This window comes from Dipodomys merriami, unplaced genomic scaffold (genome assembly GCF_024711535.1).
Source record: "Dipodomys merriami isolate MVZ:Mamm:240054 unplaced genomic scaffold, mDipMer1.0.p SCAF_37, whole genome shotgun sequence".
Classification (NCBI taxonomy): domain Eukaryota; kingdom Metazoa; phylum Chordata; class Mammalia; order Rodentia; family Heteromyidae; genus Dipodomys; species Dipodomys merriami.
The window spans coordinates 865,948-893,146 of NW_027205270.1; the positions used below are offsets into that span (position 1 = coordinate 865,948).

Consider the following 27,199-nt stretch of genomic DNA (forward strand, 5'->3'; position numbering starts at 1 on the left):
GTGTGTGTGTGTGTTTGTGTGTGTGTGTGTGTGTGTGTGTGTGTGTGTGTGTGTGTGTGTGTGTGTGTGTGTGTGTGTGTGTGTGTGTGTGCTCTCCTTCCTGAATTGACTGGCATGTGGGAAAGTGGAGAAGGCAAGGGTAGCTATTCTGATAAAGCCAGAAAAATGCAACAGGTTGAGGAAAGGGAGATGAATGGCCTGGAGAAGTCTGTGGATAAGCATGGTTCAAAAGACATGGAAAAGGAAGGGAAAAGGAGGAGTCGGAGTGGCTGGAAGGAATTCAGGCCCAGGTGGGGCCTTTGTAGTCCTTGGCTGCCTCTAGACCTGGAGCTCTGCAGCAGGGAGAAGACCAGCAAACACTCAGGGCCTGAGAACGGGAGTCAGAGCTGGGCAAGTTCGGTCTGTCTTCTGGGCCACTTGTTATTTTACAAGATTACAGACTCCAAGGGAGCAGGGTCCATGTTTCCTTGGTAGGGTCTGTTTCTAGACTAGAAGCCCCACTGTGGTATATGTATCACCTGCTCAGAAAAGCTGATGGACAGGAAGAAGGGTCCTGGGGGACTGAGGGACAGGGTTGAGGTCCAAGGAGGGGGCTGGGTAGGGGTTCAGTAAAGGAGGCTAGATGCAGCTGAGTGAAAGAGCAGTCAGGATGAGGAAGTCTGAGTGGCTGTGGTGGTGGTGTAGGTACATTTGGCCTGAGCCTAGATGTGTGGTAAAACCTGGAAAGGAGAGGGGGTCCCATGAGGAGCAACAACAGGCTCAGGAAGGGCCACTCAGCTGTGTTCACCTGTGGGGAGTCAGTTCTGGCTTGAAGCTGGTAGGTGACAGGATGCCTTCAGCTTCTGGTGGAGCTGGCACATAGCTTATGAATTCCTTATGCTCAGATATGACGCTCAAGTGCCAGGCTTGGGAATTTGGGTGTGGGGAGCCCTGGAAGGTTTTTGAACCAGGTCAGTGCTTGTTGGCTGGCTCTGGACTATGTCTCTAGCTGCTCATTTTTTTTTAATGGATTGGGCTGTGGCAACAGGTGTGTGTGTGTGTGTGTGTGTGTGTGTGTGTGTGTGTGTGTGTGTGTGTGTGTGTGTGTGTGTGTGTGTGTGTGTGTGTGTGTGTGTGTGTTGGTTATGGCCAGGGTTTAACCTTCTGCATCCTGGTGGCACTCCTGACCTTGGCCTGCCCATTCCACAGGAAGCTGGCTTGGAGCAGGTCCACCTGGCCTTGAAGGCACAGGGTTCCACGGAGGACACAGACTCTCTAGTGGCTCAGCTGATGGATGAGCTCATTGCAGACTGCAGGTAGGGGGTACCTGGCGCCCATGGGGCTGCTTCCCTGCGAGTGTTCGTGTGTGGCAGTGAGCGGCAGCACGTCTCCCAGCCACGCTTGGCCAGCAGTCCAGCCCGGGCTGAGTCCAAAGGTGGTGGAGCCAGCGCAGGGAGTTGAAAAGGTGACATTTAGAGCAGGTCATAAATCTCCCTGCAGCAGCGGCAGCTGCGGGCCTGCGCAGCCCCGCTCACCTGAATGGGGAGCATTGTGTCTCTGATCCCCAACGTCTTATTTCCCTGATGGAATCTCCAGGAGAAGCTGACTGGAGGTGGGGGTAGGTAGCGCCCCTCCTTCCCCAAAGTCATGTCAGGAACCATGCTTTCTGCTTAGTCTTCAATTGACGTGGCTGATGGTCAATTTCAGGAAAAGGAGGTCCTCGGGGTGATGGAAAATGGGGGTGCAGAGGCCCAGCAGGGGGGCTCATCTGAGCATCTCTTCCAGCGCTGAGTGGGTCTGGAGAGGCACTTCTAGAGGGAGCTTTGAACTTCCACTTGGCCTGAGGAGTAACTACTTTAGAATATGTAATGAAGTGCTGGGACCTTAGGAAGGGTTTAATCAATGGGAACTGTAATTATTGTTAAGATGAAATGCCAAGTCTTAGGTACTAGCCCTGTTCACCAGCTTTGTGGATTTACATAGCTTCCCTTCCATGGACCTCGGTTTCTCCATTGTTACATGGACTTAATAAGAACTCTGCTTTCTAGGGGATTAAGTGTGAATATATGCAAATGCATTCTCTGCCTTCTTCTGCCTCTCATCACTCCCTCTGTCAGTCTGGCTAGAGAGCCCCATTGAACAGAGCAGAGAAAGAAATGCCTTCCTGCTGAGAAATGAGTACCCATGCTGCCAGACACAGCCCCCTTCCAGCCCTTCATGCTGCAGTTAGTTCGGAAGTGCATTGTGATCAAATGTTCCCCAAGGACCTGTCTCCCTCACTCTCGATCCCCAGTGGTGGGGCTGTAGACAGGCCATTCCCAAAGCCTACTCAAAGCCTGGCAGCGCCAGGCTTACTGATGAGGGTACAACATCAGCCCTCTAGAGGGTGACGGGTGCACAAATCCAGCACACAAAGCAAAGTGTGCTCGGAATTAGAGGCAGATGTGAGTTCACAGGTATAATACATGAGTTCAGGTGTAATACTCCCAACAAATGGAATCCAGGGAAGTTTCTTGGGCAGAGGAGGAGGGAAGGATGGCTGATGGGAACTTAGAGGAGAAGAGGGTTGGCCTTCAAAGAGGGCATTGCCCAGGCAGAAGGAGAGGGAAGCTGATGCCCAGGGGACAAGCCTTGGGGGCTATGCCAAGCAGAGCTTAGGCCGGGCGCTGTGGAGGGGCAATGCAACCCTGGGTTTGATGCTGCATTGGTGATGTGAGGCGACAGGTACTAGGAGGCCTGGCAAATAGACTCAACATTGGTTGTGCAGGTGACTTGGGACAAAGGCAGCTAAGTCAACGGTGCAAAGACCATCATAGACACTTCAGGATGTATTATGCCAACAACATATTGTACCAGGCACTGTCCTAAGAACTTTATGTGTATTAACTCATCATGAAGCTATTTAATTATGAGGTAGAAGTAGAATCATCCTCGTTTTACAAATGAGAAAACAGGCACAGAGAGGTCGATCAACATGCCCAGAGTCACATATCACGTAGGTAGCAGAACTTCCTTGGTCTAATGCTCTCCCATGGGAAAACTTGATGATGGGTTGGAACTAGGGACCAAAGAAAGGCCTAGAATGGCCACCTTGTTCTGGCCAGGCTAGCGGAGGAGTAGTTAAGGCCAGTCTCTGAGGGGTCTGTAGGAGAGGAAGTGGGCTGGGAGAGATCAGGAGTCATACTTGAGAGCAGGGTATCTGTGAGAAAGCTGACCCTGTGGTCTGGAGGTTGCAGGACAGGTGGGGCTAGAAGCACGCACAGGAGCACAGTCAGTACTGGGAGCTGTAGCTGTGAGGTGCATTCTCAGATTGCCCCTGTATGCTAGGCCACGCCTGCAGAGTGACTGGCTGTTGCCCATCTGGCACAGGCTCTCGGGCAGTGGGTGAGCAGAGTACAGGTTTTCCCCATACCACAGCTTGTGACTCATGTGTGGGTTGGACCTTGGCAGGTGTGTGGTACCTGGAACATTGCAGATAGGTGGGATCTGGCCCTGGGATGTCCTCAGTGCCCTCCTCAGTTCTCTGCTCTGAGCAACTGGGTAAAATCACTTCTGTCCAACGTGGTCCTTTGAGTCACTATCCTGGGAGAAGAAGGTTGCCCCAGCCTCTCAGGGGCTTTGGTCCCATCCTGGGGGGAAGCTGGGTTCTCTTGAGGGAATACTCAGATGAAACTCCAAGAGAGGAATTCCAGGCATCAGAACTGATTCCTTCAGGTACTACCTGAGGCCTGGAGCAGCCTGGGACCCCAGCAAGAGGAAGGGAGTCCCTCACCCCAACTGTGGCCCTGAGAGTCTCCACAATGGATGATACCAAGGCTGACCATGGCTGCTCACCTGTTCTTCCTGCCAGCTCTGCTATAGCTCTGGCATCAGTGTCTTCCCTTGTTCACGCCCAAGCCGTTTTTTCTAGCTCATCTTCCCCATGGCCAATGACATCCACTCTGCTCTTCCAACCCAGCTGTCAACTCTGATTTCTAGGTCCTGTTGGACCGCTCCATGCGCTGCCTTGTCAGCGCATATGGGCTCTTCCCTGGGCTGCGTGAACCCTGGGCAGGTTTCATCTCCTGCCTTTCGTCTCTGCCTATAGCTAGCAACCCCAGAGCCCACAATGGAAAGAGGCACGGCGCTGCCTCTTCCTTTCTCAGACTTGTTGGGTATCTGTCTCTCCTATGTCCTTCCTTCATCCTCCTTCCTCTCCAACTCCCTCCCTTTAATATCCACACTGTCTCCCTAACCTGGGCCTCCACTTCAGTCCTGGACTGCTCCCACTGTGAGTCTCAGCTCACTTCCTGTAGACCAGCCTTCTCTTCCCTACTACCTGCCTCACACACCCCCATTCCTTTCTAGATGGTTGTACTGACTGACTCTCCTCACCCCACCCCACTTCATTCCACACATGCGCCCCTTGCCTCTGTGCATTTGCATCTGTGCACACACCGGTCTGTCCTGAGCCTGACTAACTTCTGCCAGCTCTGCAGGTACAGCTTGGGGCTACTTCTTCCAGGAAGGACTCCTGACTCTCAGGCTGCCCCGTGGGATCATGGACAGCCACTTCTGTTTCTCTCCTGGAGATAAGCGGAGCTGGGTCTCATCTCTGGACCCAGCCTCCAGCTCAGCACAGGCCCAGCACAGCTGCTGCTAACAAAGACTGAAATCAACCACCTGAAACCAGTTCATGTGTCAGGCCAGAGGCTCTCCCTGCCTGGTGGCTGCCCCCCAGTAGTCACCTGCTTGGTGCCACAGGGCTAGGCAGCAACTTGGTGAGCAGCCAGGCCTCAGTTCCCGGCCTATATGGCCCACCAGGTTTCCAAGTCAGCTAAGGATATACAGGAGGGCTGGGAGCTCAGCATCACCTAGTCTCCCCATGTTTCTGAACCCTTGTCTTGAGCTCTCCTGGTGTGTGCGTGGGGGAGGGGAGAGGGGAAGGCTGAGAAATACTGCCAGAGGCACTCACAGGTCCTGGCTGTATTTTGGGAAGTCTTGGCTTTAGCTTGTGTCTCCATGAAAATCTCCTTTTGGTGGTCTACATCCTGGTCCCTCCCAGCTTCCCAACCAGGCTGGGGTGCATAAATCACCCCAGTTGGCCCAGCTCCCCGCCCTCTCCACCCCTTCCCACCCGGCCCTCAGGCTCCAGTCCGCCCAGACCCCCCTCACCCACCACAGCCTCAGCTTCGCAAGCCCCGCAGGCTGCCTGCTGCCGGCCTGGGGCGGCTGTCCGCGGCACCCTCGGGGCAGTAAATATTATATTACTACAGGGTGTGCAGTACGTGACCTGAGACAGGCCCCGGGGCTTAAGTTTCCCCGAGATGGAGTTCACGTACTGCTCCCCCCACCCTAAAAATTCAATTAAAAAAAATAACAGGAAAAATGTAGTGCGCCGAGGGCCTGCCAGAGTGGAGTATCTGGCGGCAGCGGTGCCGCTGCGCTCCGGCGGTAATTGGTTCTGCATAGCTCGGGGAAATTGGCAGAAAAATAAATCAGCCGGGAGCCGGGAGTCGAGACGCTGCGGGGAGGGGAGTTGGGGGGGTGAGAAGCAGGGGGGTGCAAGTAGTGCGAGCAGACCTGACTGAGTGGGTTTGACTAATGTCCTGTTGGCGAGCGGAGGGCTCCGCTAGCCTGGGGGGCGGGGTGGCCCCCAGCAGCTCAATCAGAGACAGTTAGGAGGGGGTCCTGGAGGGGGGCAGCAAGATACCGCATCCTGCAGGACCTTTGCTTGTGGAGGGCCCCGGACCTGGAATGGTGAAGGACAGCCATTTGAAGAAAAGGCTTTTAGGGAGCTCCTGAAGGATGGATGGGAGTTCTTACCTCCAAACGAACTCCTCATCTGGGGCTCACAGTTGTGATTTCAGGTCTGCATGTAGCCCCTACCTCCTCTTCAAGGCCCTCCAAAGCAATGGATTCCGGGAGGGGTGCTGTGGGGCTGCCTGGGTGCATGCATCTGTCTTACTGGCTGCTGGCCTCCCCATTGAGGGGGCTGCAGCGGCTCATCAGGGGTCTGTAAATTTCCTTCTCAGAGAAAGTGCGCACATAGCACAGACTGAATTTGTTTCAGTGTTGGGCAATTGAGCCCAGGGCCTCTGCTCCAGGATGGTACAGGATACAGGATACAGGAAGAGAGGGAGCTGCTGGGCCTTCTTTTGAGAGCTTGCAGTGAGTTGCGGGGGAGAAAGAGGGACACCTTTGCAGAAGAACTCATCAGGTTGGAGGTTTAGGATGAGTTTCCAAAGGGGGCCCCAGAATAAAAGGGCCTTCAGAGTGGGAAGCATGTGTGAGGGCCCTGTGGTCAGGGAAGGCTGCCTAGAGGCGATGGGATGGATGGAGCTTATCACATGGAGAAGACTGGGCATGGGGATCAGGCTAGCAAAGGCACCCAGCAGGTAGGCTGAGGGTGTGGGGCCCATGCCCAGGCAGGCTGTGCTGTGTGTGCACATGCATATGTGTGTGCCGGCACCCGTGGGTGTGTGGAGGGCCCTGCTCATCAGGCAAACTGCAATTGTGTTTCATAGCCAGCCCCTGGGTGATGTCCATGCGATACCTTCTGCTACCCACCTGGACCAGTACTTGTTCCGGCTACGTACCCGTCACCTGAGCCAGATCACAGAGGCTGCCCTGGCCTTGAAGCTCAGCCACAGTGAGCTCCCTGTGATCCTAGAACAGGCTGAGGACTGGCTCCTGAGGCTCCGTGCCCTGGCAGAAGAGGTAATAACTTGATGGTGCCTGCCTTCCTTTCCCTCCTGTTGCCTGGAAAATCAGAACTAGAAGGCATGTGGGTATTGTCTGGACCATGACTCCACCCAGGGCCTACTGATGGATGAGCCTTAGTATCCTCATTTGCAGAAGGAAGAAAGAGGATTGAGGGAATAATGGGGCCTAACACAGAACCTGGCATATAGAAGGTGCTCAATAAGTGTACCTAGCCCATCAAGGAATGTTATAGCCAGTGCTGGAACCAGAATCCAGGTCCCATGCTGGGAACAGCTTCCTCTGGGCACTTCATTCCTGCACAGTAAAGGCCTGGCTACAAGCCCGCTTCTTCCAAGCTTGTGTTTTCTGATCTCCTGGATTCCTGTGGGTCACAGGCTACAGGTTGGTTCAGAATAAGGAGAAAGGTCTATTCACAGAGGCAGCTTCTGCCCACTCTCACCAGAGCCACCTGGGACCCCCAGGAAACAGGTGCAGGCAGGAAGGAAGGCTGTCCTCAGTAGGATGCAGAGCAGGTTGCAGATAGAGGTGTGTGTGGGGGTACTCAAAAAGGGTGATGGGCCATGTATACTCTCTGTATAGGGCTACAGGCATATGGCCATTTGCTCATGTGTCTCAGCTGCACACGAACCCCTCACAGTTACAGGAGACATCCTCAAATTTGTCTCTGGCTACCTCTATAATTTTGCCCTAGACTGATTTTTTTGATCCCTTAGCCCAGGTACTACGGCTGGGAAGAGATAGGGCCAAACAGGGTGATGACTGTAATGGGACTGAAAGAGTACCACTCACACATGTATATGCATCATAATGTTCAGTGTTCTTAACCCCAGGCCTGGGCTCTCAGGGGCTGCTGCTGCTTTGGGCTCCTCAGTTTGCAAGGCCTCGGTATAATAGTTGAGGGTCAGGAAAAATTAAGTTGGTTCCTTCCCTCTCTAAGCCTAAACTTTCTTTCTTGTCAAGTGGGTACTGCCATGCATCAGTGAATGACCTGGAGGTGTGGGTCCAACAACACGGTTGGGTGGAAGATGTGTCCCCAAACAGCCTTTCTCCAGCGTGTACAGTAGAAGCAGCTGCCACTCACTGCTATATCCCCGAGGGCTCAGAGGCCTTGGAGTTGTGTCCTGGGCTTGTCTACATTTTTCAGAGTCCCTGGACCCTAAGGCACTGCTCTTACCAGGAGGAAAACTTAAGGTCCTTTGGGAAGGCCTCTGGAAAGGACCTTAGGGGCTGGCATGTTAAGTGGAATGTTTGCCCCTGGTAACATTTACTGAGTAGAGGGGACTTATGAACCAAACCCTTGTGTTCAGGCATACAGTCTTTTCCCAGAATCCCATGCTCACTCAGTAAGTTTTGGCAAGCTTTTCTCTCTCTCTCTCTCTCTCTCTCTCTCTCTCTCTCTCTCTCTCTCTCTCTCTCTCTCTCTCTTTCTCTCTCTCTCTCTAATCTTCTCCTTTGGGGGCTCAGACACCCATGCAGCCAAGGGGAGGGGCCAGGAGTAGGCAAGTAGGCAGTGTGTGAGTATGTGGATGGAAGTCTCAGAAGGTGAGATCTTGCAGCTTCTGAGTCAGAGTCACTATGAGGTGTGGCCATGGACATGTCACTGTTGCCCCCTGACTGCCATCCTCTCTAGCCCCAGAACAGCCTGCCGGACATCATCATATGGATGCTGCAGGGAGACAAGCGTGTGGCCTACCAGCGGATACCCGCTCATGAAATCATCTTCTCCCGGCGTGGTGCCAACTATTGTGGCCGGAATTGTGGGAAGCTGCAGACAATCTTTCTAAAAGTGAGTTATGATCATATTTTCTCGTGCAAGGCCTATCTTCTATTTCTTCCAGTTCTGGACCTGTTGTAGAAATCCTGAGTTCTGGTCTCGGAAGGGGACGGGGGTCTTTGGATAGAGGAAAAGTAGTTATTCTATCCATGCAGTCTCCAGCCAGACTCCACACACACAGTTCCCAAGGTTAGCAGGTTGGAGTTGGAATCATGGTGCTAGAAATAAATGTGTGGCCCCAGGTCATCTGCAGGAGCAGGGTAGGGTGGTATCTGAGACCCGTCCATCAGGGTGGGTCCCTTGTAGGGAGGACTAGTCCCCAGCCGTTAACAGTCCTGACATAGATTAGTCATTTACATCTGTCCCAGCGCACTGATCCCCAACTGGAGCCATGATTAAGCTTCCTGTTGGGAAGACTGGGGTCTGGGGTCAGGGCTACTTGTGCCTGTGACTTGGACCCATCCTCAGAGGGCTGAGAGCAAGTACTCTTGTCCCTGGTCCTACCCAGTATCCACCTCTTCTCCCCACTCTCCTCCTCCCATACCTTCCCTGCTTCCTCTCCGACTTCTCCACTGGGGTTGACGAGACTTGGAGTGAGGCTATGTAAAAGTGAGTGGTTGGAGGAGGGAACCCTCCTTCTCCTCTCTGGGTTAATATGGGGACATGAAGCCAGGGCTTCTTTGGTCAGGGCTGTGACCAAAGTGTTGGGAACATAGTGTGAAGATGACACAGCTACTTAGGCTGATGGGAAGCTTCCTTCCTGAAAGCTGTTCCATCCCAGCCTGTTCCGTCTCCCCAAAGCCTCTTTGCTCTAATCTTCTCTTTCTCTGCATCTCCACTCCCATCTCATTTCTTCCAGGAAGTCATTCCTGGCCAAACTTAGTCTCCAGCCATCTAGACAGAGCCTTTTGTTGACTGCTGGTCGACCCATTCCTACCTGGCCAGCCCATTTTGTTGTCCCCTGGGATGGGGTGGAGAGGGCAGGTTTCAGCAGCACAGCCTGCATGGAGAGGTTTCCAGGGCTGGCTGGAACTCTGTGGCCTTGGACGGGTTGCCTAACCTTTTTGAACTACCTGCTCTCTTCTTACCTGTAAAATGGGGGTGGAGCTTCCTACTTCATAGGCTTTGAGAACTGAATTAGATAACACAGGTAAGGGTCTTGAACTAAGTGCTCAAAGTATATTATTTTGTTTTCCAATTTCTCTCATCTTTCTTTTGGGACCTCTTTGCCCTCCAAGTGCTATCATTGGAGGCTACCTGAAGACCAGGAATGAACTGAGGATATATTTGCATGCAGGACCTCGCCTCCACTTCCTCCCCACCCCCAGCATCTGTGTATGTTGGCCAGCAGACTTCTTTATCTCACCTGCTCACCTGCTATCCAGGGGACGTCCCCTGTGGGACTCTAACCTTAAATCCTGACCACAAATCTCCCTCCAAAGTGTAACCTCTTCCCATAAGGATGGAAAGAGACGTCAAAGAGCGGCCGCCTCTCATGGGCTGGTCAGGGAGGTGGGAGCAGACAGGAGTGAGGATGTCTTGCATTGCAACTATTGCTTGCTGGCTCTCACCTCTTGACCTTGAAGCCTTAGGGAAATGCAAACTGAAATATTCCCCTGACTCCAAAGCAAAAAAAGATATAGAATTGTTTCTCGAAGTCTTCCCCACTGAGTTTATGAGCCCCGCCAGGAGCGCCTGAGCAAGCTCTACAAAAATGTTGGCAGCAAGTAGAGACCAAGAAAACATTGGTGTTTCTTAACTTAAACCAAAGTTGGAAAAAATGAGCACCAGCAGAAAAGGAGAGAAGCCCCAAACTAGACATTTCTTTATTTGCTGTTGCTATTTTGGGTCAGGCAGGCTGGCCCCGTCTGGGGGAGGGCAGGGAGAGATTGGGGTGGATGAGGAAGAGGGGGGTGGGGTCAGGCATTCCTGCCATGTCTGGGGCTGGTGGCTTGGGGGTGGGGGGAGAAGGCAGCTAACCATCTCGTGGAGAGGACAGCTGAAGTGAACTTCCATGGGGGGCACTTTCAAGGAGTGTCACATGGGATGAGGGGGGTGTTCCTTAAGGAACACCCAGGAGGAACCAAAAGAAGACCTGGGAAATGACTGGCACCTCCTAAACCTTTCCTGTCTTCCTCCAGGAGTCCACTCCTTCCTCATCAGCTTTGCACCTCTTACTATGGTACCTCACTTTCCTTTTCTGAACCCACTCAAATTTGCTTCTCCTTACCCTCAGCTCCCTGTCCCCTCCTGGGGAGCTTCTGCACACCAGATCTGGGCAATTTAGGTGTTACCGCCTCTGGGGGCCAGTGTGTTATTCTAAGAGTGAGACACTTCACTTCTTTAGGCCACATCTGATCTTTGTTTTCAGTCAAATGGATGGATTTAATTGTAGAGAATTATTATTTTTTAAAATGTTGGGTTGTTGTGGTCATTTCATTTTGGCAGCACCTCTGAACATTTCAGGATAAAAAGCGGTTGAAACAATAGTGGTTATCAGGCTGATAAGCACTTGAAAACATAGGGGTATTAGATGATCTACTAGTGTCTAGACAAAATATAATATGCTGAGAATGAAATGAAGTGGTTTGCATTTCTTTCTCTTCTAGATCTGTATCATGGTTTCTCCTTTAGAGACAAATTCTAGCATGGTGTTGTCCAATATGGAAGTCATATATAGATATTTACATTTAAATTAATCAAATAAAACTAAGAAGAGTTCAGTTCCTCAGTCACACTGCCACATTTTAAGTGGTCAGTGGCCACCTAGGGCTTGAGGCCACCATATTGGACAGAGCAGATAACCATTTCTACTGAAGCCCAAAGTATCACTGAACAGGTTCTAGAAGAGAATGGAAATGCAATGGTAAGAGCGGGGAGAGGAGGGATTCTGGTCTATACATGGCCCTATCTGCAGAGGGCTCATGGATGGGGTTTTGGACTGGTAAGCCCAGGTTTTGGTTAGGCTGGGTTTATGTGCTTTTCTGACATCCAGTATCCAATGGAGGCAGTGCCTGGAGCCAGAATGCCAGTGCAGATACGAGTCAAGCTCTGGTTTGGGCTCTCTGTGGATGAGAAGGAGTTCAACCAGTTTGCTGAGGGGAAGCTCTCTGTCTTCGCTGAAACGGTGAGTGCTTGCCAAGCCCACCTTTGACCCCTTCATCACTCCCTGCCCGCCTGGAGCTTCTCACTTCTCCCTCACTTCTCCTCACCCTACAGTATGAGAACCAGACCAAGCTGGCCTTGGTTGGAAACTGGGGCACAACGGGCCTCACATACCCCAAGTTTTCTGATGTCACGGGCAAGATCAAGCTACCCAAGGACAGCTTCCGTCCCTCGGCTGGATGGGCCTGGGCAGGAGATTGGTTCGTGTGTCCAGAGAAGACGTGAGTCACGGGCAAGGCTGCCACCAGTGACCACTTTCTCTGCCCTGGCCCTTTCTCTGAAAACCTCTGCTCTGTCAGTCCCTCTGCCTACACATGCACTGGCAATGGAAACTGCCACTTGGACTTAACTGGGGTTCACTAGGCAGCATGCTTTCTGGAGCACTCTTAACACTCAGAGAGTCCTTCATTATTAGGCCTCCCTTGAATTTTGTTCCCAGTGATGTGGACTGGTCTTCCATGATACCATGACTAAGACCCTTGCACCCTGCACGGGCGACCCTTTGTGTTCCTGGCGGCTTATTCACCCCTAGGTGGTCCTTTCTCTCAGCCCTTCCCAGATTTATACTGGCTTCCCCTTCCACTTTTGCCAGCTCTAGCCTTTTCTCCTCTCCCTATTTAGCCAACGTTCAACAACTTAAAAAATATATAAAATGTAACCTATACAGTCAAGCACTCAAAGCTTAAGGGCATAGCTTGGTAACATTTTACATTTCTATAAATATCTATTGGGATTCAACTGTCTTCCCAGATTTGGGGTGTTTGGTCTCTTTTTCTTTAGCTCTAGCAACATGGTCCTTTCCCTATAATCAGGTCTGTGCACTGCTCTGTGGTAGTGGATGGGTAGGGGTCTCGTTAGTATGGCTCAGACTGGTCCTTTCCCATAGCCTGCTTCATGATGCTGATGCTGGTCATCTGAGCTTCGTGGAGGAGGTGTTTGAGAACCAGACCCGGCTCCCTGGAGGCCAGTGGATCTACATGAGTGACAACTACACTGATGTTGTAAGGGGAATGTCAATGGGTGGGGTGGGAGTAGGATCAGCTTTCCCTGGTACCTTGGACATTTTAGTCCCAAGAGAGCTCAAGGAAGGCTGGGAGACTTTCTGCCCTGATCCTACCTACTGAGCCTCCATGCTCTAGTTTCCACAAGGATGGTAATTTTTATTCTCACAGGCTCTACCCTCTGTCTGGAGCTTCTTTTCTGGGATCCTGAAAAGGTCTATTAGTATCTTCTGACCCTTATCTATTCTATTTTGTCCTGAGAATGGGGAGAAGGTGCTTCCTAAGGATGACATTGAGTGCCCAGTGGGCTGGAAGTGGGAAGATGAAGAATGGTCCACAGACCTCAATCGGGCCGTTGATGAGCAAGGTAGGAAGCATCCCTACCATGTGCATGCCTCTGAGTCTGTGTGCATGTTGGCCAGAAGACATGAGGAGTTGGGCAGTGAGTGACACTTGCCTCTTCCCTAGGCTGGGAGTACAGCATCACTATTCCCCCGGAACGGAAGCCAAGGCACTGGGTCCCTGCTGAGAAGATGTACTATACACACCGACGGAGGCGCTGGGTCCGCCTGCGTAGGAGGGACCTCAGCCAGATGGAAGCGTTGAAGAGAGTGAGCGGCCAGTGGTGGATGGGAGGGAGGCCCCAGGGGCACAGGTGCAGACCTGTGTGATACAAATACATGCAGGTATGCATATGGCCACACGTCACATCCAACACACACACACACACACACACACACACACACACACACACACACATTCCATCCTCCTGTAGGCCATACCCAGCATATACAAATACCCACATATCACTAGCACACACACACACAGATACCCACAAACTGTTGTATAACCCACGGAGAAGCCTAGTTTATACGGCCCCAGAAGGTACAGAGATGTGACTAGAGGTGCTTTAGGCCTGGCTTCCTAGCTGTAGCATGATTTTGTCTTCATGATTTTGTATCTGTGCTCTCAGGAGGGTGAGAGACAAGGATGTGTCCTGAGGGGGCACAGCATACCTCTCCTTACCTGAAGGAAATGGAGAGGGGCTTGTAACTTCTTGGCTGTCTGTCATTGGTTAAGGGATGCTAGAGTATCCTGGGGCACATACCTATCTAGTGAGGTTGACCCTTTAGCAGTGGACAGCTCCCTGGAACAGGCAGCCCCTTAGAATTAGATTTATGCACAAGAAAATGTGTTGGCTGATGTAGGGGTTGGGATGGACTCCATTAATGTTTACCTTAGAACATGTGCAGATGTCACAGAACAGACTAGCCCAAAGTGCCTATGCATGAATACCCATTTGCTTGAGGGTCCACAGCTGCCCATGTTCCCTATAGCCTCAGTGCCTGTCTCCCTGGGCTCTCTTGGTCTATAGCCATCCCTCCCAAGTGTACATTTGAATTTTGGGCCAAGAACCAGACGTTTCCCCAGGCTAAGCTTAGCATTTGTCATGATCCAGGTTTCATTTTCTAGCTTTGAGTAGAGACTTAGAGAAGATTATCTCTGGGTTTGGGATTTAGGCAGAAGTAAGGAGTTCTTTTTTTTTTTTTTTTTTTTTCTGGTCCTGGTTCTTGAACTCAGGGCCACGATACTGTCCCTGAGCTTCTTTTGCTCAAGGGTAGTGCTCTACCACTTGAGCCACAGGCCACTTCCAGTCTTTTCTGAATAGTTTACTGGAGATAAGAGTCTCAAGGACTTTGCTGCCTGGATTGGCTTTGAACTGCGATCTTCAAATCTCAGTCTGCTAAATAGCTAGGATTACAGTTGTGAGCCATCAGCGGCTAGCCTGAGCCAAAGATTTTTTGATAACCAATCTGTTCAGATGCTACGGACCAGGTCACAGCTTCCCCGCAGAGGGGCACTCAATTGGTAGAAGTGGAGCCTGGCCAAAAAATAAGTGCCTTGTCCTCTTCCTTGGAAGGGACACAGCTGGCTTATAGGACTTTTCACTATACCAGTGGCCTGGACTGAGTGGTCCCAAGCTACTCTTTGCTAGGTGCTGGGGCAGGAAGTTCCAGTGTCCCTGTAGACTTGGGAAAGGGTGTCCTCCAAGAGCATACCAGAGATCCCTCCACAGCTAGCTTAAGGCTGAGTTTGAGAGGCAAGATCTTTGTGTTGCCTCTGAACCGCAGACCTACTTCCATTTTTATAAGCCGGGATGCGAAGACGAAAATGGAAATGACAAGAAAACCTCGGATTCGTGCAATCCACCCATAATTCAAATAAACAGCAGCCCCAGTGCCCAATTTCCTTCACAACTGCAGTCCACCTTCCCTTCCTGCGTTCTCAGCAGTTGGACTTTCCCCTCAGCCTACAGAGCCTCTTGATCTTTCTACCTAGGGGTCTTAGGCTACTCAAAGCCCTCTCCTCCCACTGGTTCTTCCAGATTTTCCCACCAGGAGGATGCTGGTGTGGGAGCTGGTGGGGAGTAGTGAAGGATAGGAAGGCACACCTGGGATGGGTCCAGGAGATCCCAGGACCTGCCAATCAGCCTCTGAGTCTGCCCTTTCTCCCGTGTAGCACAGGCAGGCAGAGGCAGAGGGCGAGGGCTGGGAGTACGCCTCTCTGTTTGGCTGGAAGTTTCACCTGGAGTACCGCAAGACTGATGCCTTTCGCCGCCGCCGTTGGCGCCGTCGCATGGAGCCCCTGGAGAAGACAGGGCCTGCTGCTGTGTTTGCCCTCGAGGGGGCCCTGGTAGGTGTGGCTGTGCCTGTTGGGTTGGGTCGGGTGTGGCCCCCTTTCCCAAGGCTGTTCTGGGGTGATGTGTGGTAGGCACAGAGCCCCCTACGTTAGGGCCTTTGGACAGATGTTGGCCAGTTGTCCTGGCTTTGATCCCTGTGGGGTGGCAAGTGGGAAAAGTGAGCAGCAGTCTGGGTGTCCTTGTAAAATAAAACAGCTTTCTTCTTGGCACTGGAAGACCCACTGCTTCTTGGAGTGGTCAAGATGGAAGCAAAGAGGGAGGGAGATGGCTTTGGCATCTAAGGGTCTGACCCAGCCCTGGGGCCAAAGCACCTAGTGCTTCCTGTAGAGGCAGCCTAACGTGGAGGTAGGAGGGGAGACCTCAGTCTCACTCATAGCTGTAGCCACGAAAGTCTGGCACCTCTGGAAGGTCCTCAGTTGGACATGCATCCTCATGAGACAGGATGTCTCATGGGCTTCCCCCCAAGATTTGGGGGAACAATGTATCTTAGAAACTAAGTTCCTGGATGGTTGTCCTGACCTTGTGTATATTTTATATAGTGGGTGGTCTTGGGGTCTGCTCCACGTTATTCAGGACTTGGGCAATGGGCTTCCCAAAAGAGATGATTAGGCATACAGCCAGCTTCTTGCTTTGCTGGCCTAGGAATGACTGGAGGTGGAAATGAGAGGCCTGAATGTGATGTTTCCTCTGAAATCTGACCAGAACTGTGTATCTTCTGTGGAGACTCTAGGCTGGGACCTTGGGAGACTAGTCCTACAACTGTACTTCTTGAGGCTGTTCTACTTGAAGCTGTTCCTGTGAAGCTAGACATGTTTGTGCATATGTACATCTAGTCTAGACCAAGGATGTATCCATCCATGGGACAAACAGCCGTGTGGGCTCTGGGAGTCTTAATAGGGCAGGCCCAGAGCCTGATGGGATGGAAGCAAGAGAAGACACTGCGAGAGCGGCCTGGTAGTTCCAGACTTGATAGAAGGCAGGCCTTATGGTGGCAGTGTAGGAGAGGCAATCTCTGGTGTCCAGGAGCTGTCAGAGCAGTTGTGACCGGCTCCTAGAGAGGAGTCTTCTCTAGGCCTGGGCCACATATGTGGGGACCTTGTAGGGAGAAGCAAAGTCCTGGACCTCTGGGTTGCTAACTGGTCTTCAGCCAGATAGGAACAACTAGGTGCAGCTGTGGACTGGATAGGAGAAAGGCTGGTGCTTGGTGACTGCCTTTGGTTTCAGTCAGAAAGGGTTTGTCTTGGGCTTCAGGATGGTTGAGTGGCTGCACCGACGAAGGCCAGGACTGAAAATCCAGATGTGTTTCGGTCAGACAGAGATGACACTCAAATGGGCTGATGAGAAAAGGGGCTTCTGGAAAGTTGGCCTGGAGGGATGCCAGGTATTAGAGTGGCAGGAAATGGAGTGTCCCTGGGACTCACTTCTCTGTCTTGGCCTTATTGCACGGTGGCTCTCTCATGATGGCCAGGGAAGATGGTGCTGGCATCATCTTCACAGTCTACTAAGCCCTGCTAGATGCAAACCACATCACAGAGTGCCACTTTCTCAACAGTCCCAGGACAGATCTTATGGAAAGGACTGGCTCTGCCTGGTCATGCACCTAGTCAGGTTCTGTGCTGGGGAGGAATGGAGGGTCCTGATTGGCCACCCTGGGCCATGTGCCAGCTTTGTGATGGACAATATTACTAAGCTGGGGAGAGGAGCTTCTGAAATGGAAAAGAAACTCGAAACCATGCCAGGTAAAGAGCTCCAGATGACATGCCCTGGACTCTATTCATTGAGTCTTAGGTAGTCCCTATGGGTTGTTGTGCAGAAGAATGCTTTGGTTCAAAGTGGGAGGCGTTAAGACCTGTAATCAAGTAGCCATGGAAAAGTGTTGAGAGGGAGAACTTCCTGTTTTCAGATCATCAGGAGTTTGGGATGGAAATCCAAGGATGAGGTGACTTCTGGGGTGAGAGCTGTTGGGCCAATTTGAGGGAGATCAGGTGGCAGGGCATAGTGAGAGAAGGGTCAATAGTGGTTGCAAGGCAGGCCTGGGGCTGTAATGAGTTCACGTTGGCCCTGGCAAGTCTGACATACAGTGCAGTGCTGTGTGAGGAAGGCAGATCTGGTGGCTGCCTGCCAGGCAGACCAGGGCAGGGAGGTAGGTAAGGGGAGAGCAAGGCCAAAGAGTCCTGCAGGCATGTAGACAGACACTGAGGCTGGCTGGAAGGTGGCTCACAATGTGGCTGCCGGAAGTGTTCCCAGTGGGCTTCATTCCTGCCAAGGCTAACTTGGTAGGGGTGCTACTCTGGCTGGAGAGGAGGCGAGCAAGACTGAGGAACCCACTGCCAAGCTTTCATGATGTGGTGACTGGGAGAATGGGGAAACATTTCCCAGAAGAGAGAAACCAATTAATTTATTCTTTATGTGGGAGAAAATGTCATGAGGGATCACTGAACTCAAGTGTCAAGTCAACAGATGTACAAGGGTTTTGGATGACAGGTCAAATGTGACTGGCTGTGACATACAGTAGAGAGCTATCCAGGGGAGACTCCTGAGTCTCCTGAGAACTTGGCTGACACAGAGAATACAAGGGTGACCGACAGTGGTTTGTGATAGTGGGTCTCACAGATCTGGAATCTGAAACTACACTTTCAGAAATCCTTAGGTGTCTGGCATTTGGACAGAGCCGCAAGCCCATTTGCTCATAACTGTCTAGACCATTCTGTCTAGATCCTCATCAGTTCTAATGCAGATACAGTCACTCCACATGCTATGCTCCCTTCTGTGGTCAGCTTTACAGGACAAAGGGCAGTCTTGGGTCCCTGTGCTCTGGCTCTAGACATACTGATTCCTCCCTCAGGGATTGGGGGTCAAGTATACTACATCTTGGGATGAATGGTTATGTTTTCTGGGCTAGGAGCTTGCTGTTGCACATATACCCATGATGTCTGCTGATATACCTGGTGGGATGTGGTGGAACAGCAAGACTTCTGAGTGTGCAGAATCTAAGCTGGGGATTCCATGCTTTGTGCTTTCTAGCTGAGGCCAGGGCCCTCTCGCCTTTCACACTGTTTCCTCACCCATCTTAGCATCACTGTAAGGATTAACAGTGACACTTGTAAAGAATGGCTTCTCAGACTTAATGAGCAAGAGAGCCAGTTGGGATCTTGTCAAGACGTAGACTCTGATTCAGCATCAGGGTGGGGCCCACAGTCTCTCTGTCTAACAAGCTTCTAGGTAATGCTGATGAGGCTGGCCCGAGGGCCATCTTCTGATAATGAGGATATGCAAGGCTATAGTGCATCTTGTAGTCCAAGGAGGGATTCACATTAGCCCACTTGTTGGATGCTTTTCTGAGGGATGCTGGCATCTATACTCGATGGTAGGTACATGTATAGTCACAGTCCTGATAGAGAGGTAAGGCAAGAAATGATCTCATGGCCCAATTTGATGGTGGATACCTCCTAGGCCAATGAGGATTTCAGGATGAGAGAGTGTAAATAAACTTGGAGAAGTCTTATCTTTGGAGTGCTGGTCAGAGAGTAAGTCATTCCAGAGCAGCTAGTGAGGGAAGGGAAGGAAGATCAGTGAGTAGTGTTCAGGTAGCCTTCCTGGTGATGATGATTTTGAGTGTCTAGGCCTGAGGACCAGACCTGGGTGCTCCTTGTCTCCTGCCCCCTCCCCCTCTCCGTGGCCTGTATATCTATGGCAGTCTGGGCCTTGCCTGTTAGCTCCCTCTGGAAGACGTCTCTTTGGAAGGCAGGCCCTGTCTGCTCATTAGCACGGGCAGTCTTTCCCTGAAGCCTTCTGTTGGGGCCAAGCCTGGCTCCCTTCATGGAGCGGGAAGCCCTGGCTCCGTCTGCTAATCGTCTGCTGTCTCCATCCCGAGCATTATTTTATTTTCGTATTATTCTTTTTCCAGCTAATATCCTGGCATTCCCAAAGACACCGGGTTTCATAATCTTCCTGGCGTTCCCAGGGAGCTTGGGAAGCGGAGCACAAAGCCGCTATTATAGCGTGTTCCATCTAGCTTCCCTCTCTTCGCCCCACACCCCTAGCTGCCGCCGCAGCCACCACCGCGGCTCCCACCCAGTCACCCCCTCCTGACGCCACTGGCCTCTCTGGGAACTTGGTGACGGCTGCTGGGATGAGCTCACGGAATCCATGCTGTTGCCCCTGCCCTAGGCCTACCCTCCAGGCGCAAGGATTTTTCCAGGCCCTGCCTCTGTGCTTGGCCCTGAGTGTCCTCCTGTTGGGAAGGGTTTCCTGAGCTGCCTGAGCCTGGCAGGGAGAGAGGAGACAGGTCGGCACCGTGTGCTCACAGCCCTGGAGAATTTCAACAAGGAAGAACTTGCACATTCTATAGAAGCTGGGCACAGCTGGAAAATGTGTGTGTGTGTATGTGTGTGCAGGTGTGTGCACGTGTGTAATATGCTCTGTGTATGTGTGTGTGTGCTTTTGTGTGTGTGTTTGTGATGGATATATTCTGAAATAAGGTTCTTGGTTTTATCCATTTCTCTAAGAGATCCAGGTCCTCAAAGAGGATAAACATTACTAGAATCTATTTAACCATGTGCCAAAAACCATGCCAAAGGATGCATATGCATTGCCTTATTTTATTTTGTGCCCAGAAAGTTGGGTGCTATTCTATTAAGCCTCATTTTACAGCTGTGAAGAACAAGGACCTAGATCTGCATTGTGTAAAACAGTAGCTACTAGCTACACGTGGCTTTTAAAATTTCCATCTAAAGTAATCAAAATAAGAAAATGCAATTCCCAGTTAGATGAGCTACATCTCAAATCTCAATAATCACACCTGGAGCTAGGTATCTGTGGCTCATGCCTGAAATCATAGCTACTCAGGAGATCCAAGGATTGTAATTTTAAGCCAGCCTGGGTAGGAAAGTCTATGAGACTCTTATCTCCAGTTAACTACCAAAAAGCTGGAAGTGGGGCTGTGGCTCATGTGGTAGAGCACCAGCATTGATAAAGCTAAATGACAGCACCTAGGCCTTAAGTTCATGCTTTTAGTACTGGTGCGCGCACGCGCGCGCGCGCACACACACACACACACACACACACACACACACACACACAATCACACATGGCTGGTTCTGGCTGCCATGTAGGATAATGCAACTATGGTACAGTTATGTTATTGAAAAAAGTTCTCTTGGACAACACTCCAGGCAGACAGCTAAGGACAGCTTCTACCCAGGAAGCAGTCAGTTGGCAGTCAGTCTGGAGTAGAGAAGACCTACAAGACAAGCGTTTCAACCTGGGCCAAGGGCAGGGAAGAGCAGTTGGGAGTTGGAAATGTTGGGAAAGGGGTCAGGGAGAGATAGGTGCCAGAGCAGAGTAACTTAAGATTTGAGCTGGCTGAGAAGTAGGTAAGATGTGTGTTGACAGGGGAGGGTTCATTTCTGGACAAGGATGAAGCCATACTATGTGCCCAGCCCCAGACTCTGTTCACAGAGTTAGTACAAGGGCAGGCCTGGCAGCTGTGGGGACTATGCCTTGTTAGTAACCAAGGCCTATGACTGGGGCTATGGCTGGAGCTGAGTGACTATAGGAATCCCTGTTTTTAATTGTGCCAGTATTGGAGCAGGTACTCAGAGTCTGGGCCTGTGTCTGGGTGCTGTACCTTTTTAAATTTAAGGCTGATGATCTACCACTTGACCCACAGCCCCACTTCTAGCCTTTTTGGTGGTTAATTAGACATATGAATCTCATGTACTTTTCTGCACAGGCTGGCTTTGAACTGTGATCTTCAGATCTCAGCCTCCTGAGTAGTTTAGGATTATAGACGGGAGTGGGCACCTGGCTCCCTTGGGTTTTCACATATATGAACGGTGCATCTGTTCCATCTCTGGCTTCATGCTGGGGTGTGTGTGTGTGTGTGTGTGTGTGTGTGTGTGTGTGTGTGTGTGTATGTGTGTGTGTGTGTGTGTGTGTGTGTGTGTGTGTGTGGAGTCTATCTTACCAGTCAAGCAGAAGCCTTTCTGTCTCTCCTGCTTCCTCACAGAAAAGGACAATTTTGGAAAATCTTCTAAATGTGTAGACCCTGAGTCTGTGGCTCCCATCTGGATACCAATAAATGTGGAGGCTCTGACTGTGTGTCTGTTTGTGTACCACACAGACATCTCATTGGGTAGATATATTCGTGCCCATGGGATATCATTTTATACAAGGGACTGTGTCCACTATTGCTAGAACCATCGTAGAATTTATTATCTAGTCTGGGAGATAGGCATGCTGAGACTATAGGCATGAACAGGGCTATTCTAGCAAATGGGACATATGGTTGTCATAATTACCAATGCAGCTGGCACGGAGCAAACCTGCTCCAGAGTTCTCTGCAACCTGCGCATGTGGAGATGTGGAAACCCTAGAGGGACACACGCATACGCTCGGGCCAGCCCACACGTGGCACTGGGGGCTCTCCAGGTTTCCTGAGGCCACTCCCAGCTCCCCAGGGCCCAGATGGTAGTTTTGCAAGGAATCTAGCAACTGCTTCCAGCCCTGGCTCTAGCTGTAAATTAAGTGGGGTTGCACCCTCGCCTGCTATTTCACTTAAGGTTGAAATCAGCCCTGATTGGGAAGGGAGGTCTATGTGTTTCTGCCTTCTATTCTTTCTTTTAAAGGGTTCTCCTTTGGCTGGGTTTGCAGGCCTGTGTGGGGTTTTCCTCTAATCCTGTCAAGCCAGAGTAGTGAAATGGGTCCAGGGCTCCATACAACCCTGACTTGGCACTTAACTCTCTGCAGTTCAAGAGCCCTGCTTAGGTGCTGTGACCTCTGATGGGGAAGAGGAGGCTGGGAAGACGCCTGGGGTGGGGGGAAGGCAGGGAGCCCCTAGCTCTATCAGTTAATTTGCTATCTATCACCAGGGAAGACATTTACAGATTTGGGATCCATTTTTCTCACTTATCATCTGTGGATGATAATAGTACAGCAAAAATAATAACCTGCCATTTCAGAGCAGTGGCTGGCAAACTAGGCCCATGGCTCAAAGCTGGCCCTCTGTCTGCTTTTGTAAGTAAGTCGTCATTGTCTTCTTCATCATCATTTCTTCCTCTTCTTCTTCCTCTTTTCCTTCTTCTTCTTCTTCTTCTTCTTCTTCTTCTTCTTCTTCTTCTTCTTCTTCTTCTTCTTCTTCTTCTTCCTCTTCCTCCTCCTCCTCCTCCTCCTCCTTCTCCTCCTCCTCCTCCTCCTCCTCCTCCTTCTTCTTCTTCTCCTCTTCTTCTTCCTCCTCTCCTTCTTCTTCTGCACACAGCCAAAGCTCAGTCATTATTTATGGTTTGGGGCTGCTTTTATGCCACAGTAGCAATCAAGTAGTTTTGACAGGGCCAGCACAACCCACAACAGTGTACTAACTGGCTGGATCAGTGCCCTGATTACGGCAGGTACTGAGGGTTACAGGGCCTTTAACTGAGTTCATGCATTATCTCATTTAACCAATTCTAGGAGGTCTGTTCTTGAAATCCCATCTCACGGATCAGCAACTGAGGCATAGAGATTACAAGGAATAACTGTTCTAATTGTGCTTTCTTTCACAAGTATTATGGAAAATCTTCCAGGTGATGGCAGGATGAACAGGGTTTATAGGACTCATCCCACATCACCACATTATCTGGACATCCAGGCAAGGGACCACTGGTGAAGAACCAGTGATGTTAGTGAATTCTTGGAAAGTCACTTTAGGCTTTTTTGATCAGTGCACAGCAGCCAGTTCTTCAGAACAACAAAACAACAATGCCACATAGTTTGCAGCATGTGTTGATTTCCATGGTGTAAATACCTCTGCTGTGGCCGATATCAAGCTACAACATGGATAGAGCCACTGGAGTGCCCACTGTTAAGACACTGTGGTATATCATCACATGGACACGCCCCATGTAGCTGAGAAGAGGAACATAATTAGGATGGGTTGAATATTTACTACTTTTTGTTTTCAAATACAATTTCTTGAGTTCTAAATGTATACAAGCTAATTTCTACTAATGTCTGTGTAACAACTGGCCTGTAAAGTTTCTGAGAATTGAATCTGTTCTTGTGATCCATAAGAGCCCTGTATTTACTATTCTCAGAGGTTCTTCTGGTCCTGTTTGCGTAAGCAAAGAGTCAGGGGACAGTTTCTCCTAATGAGAGTGTCCTTTTCAACAACCCTGTGATGTGTGCTCTCACACCCATCCTGTGTAGGAAGTAATCCTTCTGTAAATTGAAGGATCGCAGCCCTTTACCCAGGCTGTGCCATGCCCATCTGTTTGACCTGACTGGGGCAAGGAAAGTTTTTATAGTTCCCTGACAAGTTTCTGAGGTCTTGTTAGTTCCTGCCAACAATGTGGTATGGCTACTGAGGTGTTCTTCCCTGTCTGCTGAGTCTATGTGGTATTTATCTCTGCACTCTGTTAGGAGATCCTGATCTAGACCTCAGTGCCCTGTTCAGGGCAGGCACCCTTGCTCCAGGGAGGAGCAGCACACATGGCAGACCACGTGTGGAGTGGAAGGAATCTCAAGCATGCTGCCGGAATCCTCTTGGCTCTGTCAGTTTAAATGGAGGAGGGGTCCCCTTCATAGTCTCTGTGTCTCCCATAATCTGCCAGCCTCTTCCCAGCTAAGGTTTTCAGAGGTCAGTCCTGGGAACACTCTGGTGGATTTGGCCTTGGCCTGGGGCCTGTTGTGAGTCCATTGGCATCCAGAAGGCTGAGACCTCCTTGCTCCTACCTCAGGCTGGAGCTGTGGCCTCCTGCTGGGTAGCAGTGGGTTGGACACTATCCAGTCCCCCAGTAACCAGCAAAATTCCTTACACGGCTAGCCCCAGGACAGAGTGCGGGCCACAGACCACGTGGCTGCCAGCCTCAGCCCAGGAGTAGAGGGCATGAGCTATGGAGGCAGGAATGTGACTGTGGGAAACCCAATGCCCTGGGCCTGGCCCCAGGGCTGGGCAAGAAAATGTGCACGTGTGTGAGGAGTGGGTGGGCAGGTGGAGACTTGAGCAGCAGCTTCCCCCTGTGGCATGGCTCCATGCAGATCAGTGGGAGCCCTGGCTCTGTGGTCTGCCACTAGTTGAACATTGTTCCTGGGCTGTGGTAGTGGCTGCTGTCTCTGAGCAGCGCTGTAAAGCCATTCAGGAAGAGGAGGTTGCATGGGATTTTCCAAAGGCCCATCTGTGCCCTTTTACCCACAGAGGGTTCCTCCTAGGTATAAATGTGCTTCTCAAATTCTTCCTTGTGTGACATGTCAGACTGACTCTTAAGGCTCGGATGGGGCTGCCTGATACTCTATTTCCTGGCTCCCATCCTGGGGCCTTTAGTCCTCTCACTGTCCATGTGGCTCAGGGCATAGAGATGGTTTCTTTCATGCGGTAAGTCTTCACTGAAGACTGTTTAGTGCCAAGTGTTGTGTGGGGGGGCTGGTTACAAAGAACTGGGCATACCTTGCCAGAATACCTGGTTGGTGGATGCAGGAGAGAAGCTGGGGGAAGTCGGAGGGATTTTTTGAGGTAGGCAGGTAGCCAAGAAGGTGCCCCTGCCTCAGCAATGCATGAGCTCCCCACCACTCCACTTCTGGCCTTTTTTGGGTGGTTAATTGGTGGTAAGAGTCTTATGACTTTTCTGCCCGGGCTGGCTTTGAACTATGATCTTCAGATCTCAGCCTCCTGAGTAGCTAGGATAACAGACATAAGTCACCCACATCTGGCTGTTCTCTGTGTCTTTAACAACCACAGCAATGTTCTGAGAGATACTATGAAATTATCTCACATTTACAAAAAGATTGATTCAGGGAAGTTTAGTAATTTGACAAAAGGTACATGGTTAATGACAGGATCAGCATTAAAGCCCAAGTAATCTGGTTTTAGAGCCATATGAACATTGTGGCCAAAGGAAGTGTGTGTGTGTGTGTGTGTGTGTGTGTGTGTGTGTGTGCGCGCGCGCGCGCGTGCTCCCTACCAGAAAGGAGGATGCCCAGTGGGAGGAGCCCATGCCCATGCAGGTGCAGCAGGGCCTGTCATATTACCTCTGCATATGTGTTGTGTGTTTACACTGTACAGGGAGAATGGAAGGACATGGAGGGAAACCCCTACTTGCACTTAAGGTGCCACTCTGTGGCTCTGGAGGGACCAGAATGGGCTTTAGTTAGGTATGTAAGGTAGCCAGTGATAGGGAGGGGCTGGAGTGGTGAGGGCCCACTGGCTAAGGCAGAGTATGTGTTGGGAGAGTGTTCTGCTTGCAGCAGAGGAGTGGAGTTGTGAATAGCAAGACTTGGTGTTGGATGGGAGACAGGACAAGTTCCCAGGATCTGAGCAGCAGAACTCTTACACTGCTGGTGTAAGAGCCGCTGGAGGATTCAAACCTGGAGCCAATGGGTCAGAAAGTTGGTTCTGGCTTGGGGATAGGCAGGCTGGAAGTGGGTAGACAGGCATCCAGTGGGTTTCTAAGACAAGGAAAACAGGTAAGCATGATTTGGAGAGGAGCACACAGAAGTGGCAGTAGTGTCACATATTTGGAGACATGGGGCTGGAGTATGGATACCTTGTAGCTCAAAGGTCTGAGGGGATTCTCTGGAAATGGCTCCAGCTAGGACAAAGGTCAGGACAGTCCTAGGGACTGACCAATCTGGGTGGGTCTGGTGGGGTGAAGAAGCCAGGACATTCATAGAGGGTATGTGTGCATCTGTGGGTTTAGGAGAGCCACTGGGCAAAGGAATTAAAGCAGAGATTCCTTGTTACTATACCCTGACGTCTCTGAGATGGATCACAGAAGAAAAAATAGGGTTGGAGAAGTTCCAGGGAATATAGAGGGAGCGGGCAGTACCTACCAGGTGTCTGGTAAGTAGTGTCATTCTCTCCAGTCTGGCTTCAGGTGTGGTTGGAGCTTCTGGCCCTGGGAGGGAGACAAGTGAGCCTGAGGGAATGCCCCAGATAAGGGTGTGTGTGTGTGTGTGTGTGTGTGTGTGTGTGTGTGTGTGTGTGTGTGTGTGTGTGTGTGTGTGTGTGTGTGTGTGTGTGTGTGTGTGTGTGTGTGTGTGTGTGTGTGTGTGTGTGTCTCAGGGAGTGTCCTGGTCTTGGTGTCCTCCACTCCCAAGTGGCTTGTGACTAAATATTAGAATCTAGTACTGATGAACACAAGACAACAGTCTGGCCATCTGAATTTGTGCACAGTAATCTGACAGATTGGATTTTGAGTCAGACTATAGCCCCACCCTACCTCCTGCTCTTGTCTCTGTCCATAGCTCTGGACTCTCCCAAGCCCTGGCCTGACAGATGGATGATTTGCTGTGTGGCATCTTCACAGAGCTTGAGACCTGGTTCAGTGCCTGTATATCCCTGGCACTGGCACACTGTCTCTAAGTACACAGAAGTTGGGGGAGAGGTGGTGGGTGGCCCAGAGATGGGAGTCTGGGACTTCTAGACTTTGACTCCACTGGACGTATCCTGAGTAGGCAGAACCTCATTTGATTCTCCCCTGGAGAGGCCCTTAGAGTGCTTTCTTCTATTTAACTCTTTGGCTGGAATAGCTCGGGGTCCATTCTGGATGCTTGGTTTTCTCTGAAGGGGCAGAGGAGTTTCCCATAATCCTTTGGGGCTTTGACATTGGTGTATAATAATGCTACAGGAGAGGATTTCCCCATAGTGAAATCCAAGGCTAATGGCCCTCCTTTCAGCACTGTTGTATGGAGGAATTTCATGACCTTAAGGACCTAACTCTCTGGGATATTCTCTGCCAACTCTCAGTCCTGGGGTGGAGTGGGGTGAGAATACACCCATGACCAACTTTGTGTCTCCAGGGTGGTGTGGTGGATGACAGGAGCGAAGATTCCATGTCTGTGTCTACCCTGAGCTTCGGTGTAAACAGACCCACAATCTCCTGCATCTTTGATTGTAAGTGA

The 27,199-nt window shown here is 50.9% G+C and overlaps 1 protein-coding gene across 21 annotated transcripts in view; it reads left to right on the forward strand.

Moving 5' to 3' along the window:
• Dysf (dysferlin) overlaps window positions 1–27,199 on the forward strand; it is a 209,299-nt gene that overhangs the window by 91,740 nt on the left and 90,360 nt on the right. For 20 of the 21 annotated variants that reach the window (XM_069988937.1, XM_069988942.1, XM_069988940.1 and 17 more), the window contains 10 exons: window positions 1,189–1,295; window positions 6,486–6,678; window positions 8,315–8,470; window positions 11,454–11,585; window positions 11,678–11,844; window positions 12,510–12,624; window positions 12,886–12,991; window positions 13,093–13,235; window positions 15,145–15,318; window positions 27,098–27,191. In XM_069988937.1, coding sequence (XP_069845038.1) covers window positions 1,189–1,295; window positions 6,486–6,678; window positions 8,315–8,470; window positions 11,454–11,585; window positions 11,678–11,844; window positions 12,510–12,624; window positions 12,886–12,991; window positions 13,093–13,235; window positions 15,145–15,318; window positions 27,098–27,191 — 1,387 coding nt within the window. The remainder of the gene's footprint in view (window positions 1–1,188; window positions 1,296–6,485; window positions 6,679–8,314; window positions 8,471–11,453; window positions 11,586–11,677; window positions 11,845–12,509; window positions 12,625–12,885; window positions 12,992–13,092; window positions 13,236–15,144; window positions 15,319–27,097; window positions 27,192–27,199) is intronic. The other variant, XM_069988939.1, reaches the window with a different exon arrangement.